The 6,000-nt window shown below is 45.2% G+C and overlaps 1 protein-coding gene across 2 annotated transcripts; it reads right to left on the bottom strand.

Moving 5' to 3' along the window:
- Nucleotides 1–1,417: 1,417 nt before the first annotated feature.
- Nucleotides 1,418–4,705, bottom strand: Coxfa4l3 (cytochrome c oxidase associated subunit FA4L3). 2 transcript variants are annotated; one of them, XM_076570510.1, is made up of 6 exons: nucleotides 4,551–4,705; nucleotides 4,354–4,415; nucleotides 4,105–4,190; nucleotides 3,396–3,559; nucleotides 3,210–3,270; nucleotides 1,683–1,794 (listed from the first exon to the last, which is right to left on the bottom strand). In XM_076570510.1, the coding sequence occupies exons 2-6, from the start codon at nucleotides 4,387–4,389 to the stop codon at nucleotides 1,788–1,790; spliced, it is 354 nt and encodes a 117-aa protein (XP_076426625.1). In that variant the 5' UTR covers nucleotides 4,390–4,415; nucleotides 4,551–4,705; the 3' UTR covers nucleotides 1,683–1,787. The 2 variants fall into 2 exon arrangements, with proteins under 2 accessions (XP_006981453.1, XP_076426625.1); XM_006981391.4 differs by lacking the exon at nucleotides 3,396–3,559 and having other exon boundaries at nucleotides 1,418–1,794; nucleotides 4,551–4,695.
- Nucleotides 4,706–6,000: the final 1,295 nt, after the last annotated feature.

Here is a 6,000-nt window from a genome sequence, read left to right as displayed (position 1 = left end):
TTTATACTTTGCTCTCGGGGTTGGCTAACCATCACTAGGCTGTTCATTTTTATTTCTCTAAGTGGGATCATATTCCACTTCAAAAACTTAAGCAAATAAAGAAATGTAACTCCCAACAGTTACATGTAATCCCTAGGATCAGCCATCAGAGATTTCCCTATGGGAAAATTTGAGGTGATAAGAAACAAAGGTTGAGAGAAATAATCTGGTGTGGATCCTTTCAGAACTTCCAAGTGCCAGTGGGTTTTTGTTATTATGAAAGGACAAGAATTTAGTCCTTTTCATATATTTCCACTATATTTATATAAAAATTAAGAAAAGTATATTTATCATCATAATCTAATAGTTAATGATCTTGGGTGCATAAGCAAGAGAAGTGAAAATATGTGGCCTGGAGAAAAGCTTGCTCATGACTCTTCTTATTAGCATTGCTCTCCATAGCCCAAAAAAGAAACATTGCCAATGTCCATCATTTTCAAATGGACAGACAATATGTGGGATATCTATACAATATAATAGAATTCCTCAGCAAAAGGAATAGGATGATAATGTAATGCAACATAAATGACTTGAAAATCCTCAAAGATAGAGTCAAACGCAAAAGTTCACACATGGTCCTGTTTATATGTAATGTCTAGAATAGTCCAAGCCCAGAAAATAAAAGTTGATTAGTGTTTGTTTGCCTTGGGCTGGGAGCAGAGGGGTCAGGGACAGCAATTGCTCATGGGCACAGGCTTCCTTTGAGAATGATGCAAAAGTTCTACAAGTGGATGGAGATAATTGCCTAACTTTGTAAACATAATAAAAACACTGAACTGTGCAATGTAAGTGGGTGACTGCTAAGACACGTGAATTATATCTCAATTCATTTTATATTCCATGAAAAACAACTTCCTACTTGATCCCATTTTTAAGAGCAGTCAAGGGATGAGGGTAGGGGAGATGAGGGGGTGGGGGAGAAGCATTCTGGGTATAATTAAACCATCTCCCTCAAGTCTCTGGCCAGACTCTACAGGGCGCTGGCCAGGGTTCCCCAGCTCCTTCCCATTCCCCCTACCTCCACCCCCCACCCCCATCCTGCCCTCTCCATGCTCCCACTGGCATCTACAGGGCTGATCTCTGCGTGTGCCTCTGATTCCTGTTCACTAGCCCTTCATACAACCCTCTCACCTGCCTCCACTTCCCTCTCCTGAACTTTCCACATCCACAGTCTTCCAAACCTTACACTTGTTCTTTGCCTTACTGCGAACGACACCTGCTCCAAAGGTTTCCGGGGTGAAGGTGAGGGAGCTTGGAGTAGAACTTAGAAATATGCACTTGATGACGCTTAAAAGATGGAGTTTTATACTTTAAAATGTGCTTTTTCCCATAAAAAGATGTTCCCCAGCTTTTAAAGTCAAATAAATTTTGACATCTCTTGCATAAATAACATTTTATTACAGGTAGTAATCTAATTTATACATGTTTATACATTTCAAGGAATACACCCAAGCATCAGGAACATAAAATTTCGAATGTAAAATGGAAATTTACACCAGTAAACACAGAAAACTATTTTCGGACTGTGTGCTACCTTCAGTCGCTTACACAGGATCCAAAGAAAGCGGGCAAACCCTACAAACGTAGCAGAAGCATTTCCGCACACTGGTATCAAACTCTAGTCTGTGCGGAAGTGTTTCCACTAGATTCATAGAGCGCTCTTCAGAAGGGAGGAGCGAAGAGCCATCATCTGGTTGCCCTCCGGACTTTCTGCAGCTCTTCCACGGGCTTCCACTGCTGGTTGATGGTTATAAGCTTGAAAAACAGAAAGCAAGCCTCTTTGTTAAGGATCTGCTCTCAATCCTCACATTCCTTTAGCAGTCCACACTCCCTTAAGGGAAAGCAGCCCCGTAGTAGTCAAAGAACCACCCCATCCCTCTCTGAAACAGGCACAGAATAGCAGACTGGTCTATTTCTACCACTCCATCCCCTAAAGCCCCTGGGTCTCTAGGTGTCCCAGGATCAGGGGGAGCAGTCATACATATGTCCTGCTAGGTGTCCCAGGATCAGGGGGAGCAGTCATACATATGTCCTGCTAGATGTCCCAGGATCAGGGGGAGCTGTCATACATATGTCCTGCTAGGTGTCCCAGGATCAGGGGGAGCTGTCATACATATGTCTTGCTAGGTGTCCCAGGATCAGGGGGGAGCAGTCATATGTCTGTCCCGCTTTCCTTAGTTGTTCCAAGATTTTTAATTTGCTGAGATAGCATTCAAATTCAAGAGGTGCAGCCATTCCTTGTAAATGAATGGACAATGGTCCAAGCATGGGGCAAGACACACAGTAGGCTCTTAAAATTTCCTCCTTGCAATTGCCTCATGGAGGCACAGATGACCCAATCAGTTCTCATTCAGACATCCCCATTCGTTCCCACCAGCATTTCCACCCCAGGCCCCAGGAGACACAGTTACAAAGATCCTGAATGCCTCTCCTTGACTTAAATGTTATCAGAGTTTTGCTTTTTGTAATGTCTTTGCTAACAGCCCTCAGTGGTGTTCATTCTGACCCCACGCTTCTAGCCTTCAAACTATTTAAATTATAAAAATTAAAACCTAGGCCAGTGAGATGGCAAGATGGCTGATAACCTGAGTTTGACTTCTGAGATGCACGTGGTGGGAGAAGAGAACTGAAGACCTCGGTCGTCCTCTGACCTCCACACACATGAGCCACAGCACAGGCGTGACTCCCCGTCCCCCAACGAATACTTAAAAATAAATGCTTAAAAAAAATAAGACCTTCGGAATAGTCTTTGGAAAATGAGTAAATGATAGTTAATTCCACTGGGGGGGATCCACTCCCATTTTCAGGAATTCCTATTGTTTATCCCACCTTATATTAATTTTAGGTAATAGAGAAACGAGGTAAATATTTCAAAAATGATAAAGATTTATGCTTGAGTGCTAAATATGGGCCGGGCACTGTGCTAAAAGGCTGTGTATTTAGATTCTTTAAGCTCTAAGGGCAAGTTTTACTATCGTGGTCATTTCACAGATTCAGAGAAGCCAAACTGTCCACAGTGTCTGAGCAGAGCAGAGCAAGGACTTAACCAGGTCTCTAGACCACTCTTTCCCAAGTGACACCGAATGTCACTGTCAGTGCAAGGGCTACAGTCTGCTTGCTGGAAAAGGTTCGAGCTGAGTGTCAATCACACACTGTAACTTCAGAAATACCTTCTGAGGCTGAGTAGGGTCCACCCTCTCCCAAGGTTCTGGGTTTCTTTTTCGATCAATACTAAAAACAAAAGAGGATGAATGAAAGGAAGGTAAATTCATTTACACAAACCTGAGAGAGATTGGGTCTATGAAATTTCTGGAGACAGATGTGGTCTCCACACTGGCACTGTTAACTTTCATCACCTGCTCTAACAGCCGAAAACTCAGGCTTCGTTTCCAGCGCGGATCCCTTCCTCTGCAGGGCGGGGTTAAGAGGTCTGTGTGCTTTGGGGGCGGCTTGGAGACTGCCCCCACAAACAGGCAGCAATGGGGGTGAAAGGACAAGCAGTAAGGGGCTCCCCGGGTTTCTAGAAGGATGGGGGCTAGGCTTGAGCTGCGCAGGCGCTGGCTCCAGGCACTACCCGCTCTGTGATGTTAGAGCGGCTGCTGCTCTCTCTGAACCTTGAACCAGCCACCGTCTGTTTCAATATCCTTTCCTTGCATCCCAGGAGACAAGGCTTAGTGCTTTTCTTTACCCAACGTTGAGAACAGAGTTCATCGCAGATAGCTGAATGTTTCAATTCTACCACACGAGGAAAGAACTTTCTAATAAGTTGAAATTTTGAAGCTTAAAACGATTATGTTTGATAATATGTACCCTCTAAGCGCTTTTGAAGTATTTCAATCTCAAAGCCTAAATTTATAAAGAAATAAAAATTTACTTCACTACCCGAGAGTTGAGACATAAAAAAACAAATGTCATTGTCTGTCAGCCTCTCGGAGACCTGCGTTGTTTTTCAGCCCACACTTTGATATTCTGATTCGGAGGGAAAAACCCAGACCACTAGTGACAGCATGTGTTTAGGAATCTGCAGGTAGGAGACAAGCAGACACAGGAGGTGTTAGTACTTACACCACGTCGGTTTTTTTCAAAGCATACAAAGCGAAGGATGTAGCTCCAGTGGCCGCCGTAGTTATGATAACCGCCAAAGGAATGAGCTAAGAGAGAGCAGGTGGGGGATACATTCAGTATGAAGCCTCCGAAATACAACAAAATAGTATAAAAATTCAAAATCTTCACCATCTTTTCTCTCTCCCCCTTAAAAAAAATTAAGAACCATCAGAAGTCAAGACTTATCGATTGCTTTAAAAAAAACCTTACTTCCTTATTTTTCATCAATCTCTGGAAAATGCCCATGATGACTTTAGTGTAGAATTCCAAATCTAGAAGAAGGAAAAAATCCAAGATACTGGTCAAAAACATCCTCCCTCGGGGCCCGGGCACCGTGCCGTCCAACAGAGGCGGAAGGTCGGGCGAGGGCCCGCTCGGCGGCAGAACTTTCCAGAAAGGAGACGCACCTGGGGTGGCCGTGGTCCGGAGATGTTAACGCCCAGCAGCGAGCCGGCCTTATAAGCCGCCAACCGCTCGCCCGCTCGGGAAGGGCCGCGTTCGGGTCACGCGGGGACCGGTCGGACGGACGGACTCGCACGGAGCCAGCTCGCGCGCGCCCCCTGCAGGACGGACGGCAGCGCAGCGCGGCCGCTGACCGCGGTCCTTACGTGCGGTCCCTTCCCACGGTCCCCCATCACTTTCTGTCCCCGTCCCGCACTTCCAAAAGTCTGGGAGGTTCAAGTTCCTATGTGATGGCCAAAGTCTGGGTGAAAGACACTCAGCCCTTCTAAAAAGAGACTTGGAGGGAGGGGTAAGGGAGGGCAGGGGCTCCAGACTTGATTACCACCTTTTCCCGGAAGTAGTACTAGGAGACGATGTCAGGTGCAGGGCAGTTTGGTAAATCTGACCAAATTCAACCACATAAAAGTTCTAAAATGTGACACGTCGCACACATGGAGATTGCTAAAGAGTAAATTGTGAAGTTCATATGAACTCCACAGTGTCCTCATTGCTTAAAAAAAAAAAAAGTCAGAGTTAAGGGAAAAGACGGAAAAAAAATTCAACTGCAGAAGATACCAGGTATCCATTTATGCTGTGGACTCCGACTGTTGGCTTTGTCTTCAGGTCCCCCCTTAACGCAGTAACTTGGGCTGGCAGTTTGCTTTGGAAAGAATTCCACTAGACCAGCGGCTGTGTGCCAGACATTAAGCCAGGTTCCTCGGACCAGGGCGGGTGGGGGTGGGGGTGGATACTAGATGCAGAGATGCTCAAGGCATGCAGTTAGTGCGTGGTAGAGATGCAATCAGAAGGGAAGTCTGGCTCCTAACACCAGCACTTAGTGCACCCTGTAAGTCAAAACAAGCCTGGTTACTTCAAAAGTTATTTTAAATCACGTTGAGGGGGAAGTTGTATTTCAGTGGAAAAACTCTAGCTTAGGATGTACTAGTGTCCAGCCTATGACCCCTGGGCCCTGAGCTGCAGGATAGCCCAATACATTTAAGGTGATGATATTATGTCACAATGTCAAAAAGTTGAATGATCCTGTGGCCTGGGTAAATTTCCAGTACAAAATCCTTCTGCACAAAAGAAACTTTTGGGGAGTGGGAGTGGGGACAGCATCTTACTACAACATAGCTCAGGCCTCAAACTTTAGATCCAGTTGAGTGTTGGGATCATAGATGTGTGCAACTAAGCAAAAAGAGAATATCTTTTACATTTTTATTTTATTATTTTTTTGAGAATTTCATTCAAAGTATTTTGATCATATTCACCTCCAGGCCTCCTCCAGCTCCTCCCAGATTCGTTCCTACCTCCCTACCCTCCCAACTTCGTGGGATTTTGTGTTTTGCTTCCCATATACTCTGGGGTGTGGGGTCATCCCCTGAAGCATGGCCACCTGCTAGGGGGCCACATCCT

This window comes from Peromyscus maniculatus, chromosome 4 (assembly GCF_049852395.1).
Source record: "Peromyscus maniculatus bairdii isolate BWxNUB_F1_BW_parent chromosome 4, HU_Pman_BW_mat_3.1, whole genome shotgun sequence".
Classification (NCBI taxonomy): Eukaryota; Metazoa; Chordata; class Mammalia; order Rodentia; family Cricetidae; genus Peromyscus; species Peromyscus maniculatus.
This window is presented reverse-complemented; position numbering and strand designations above follow the sequence as displayed.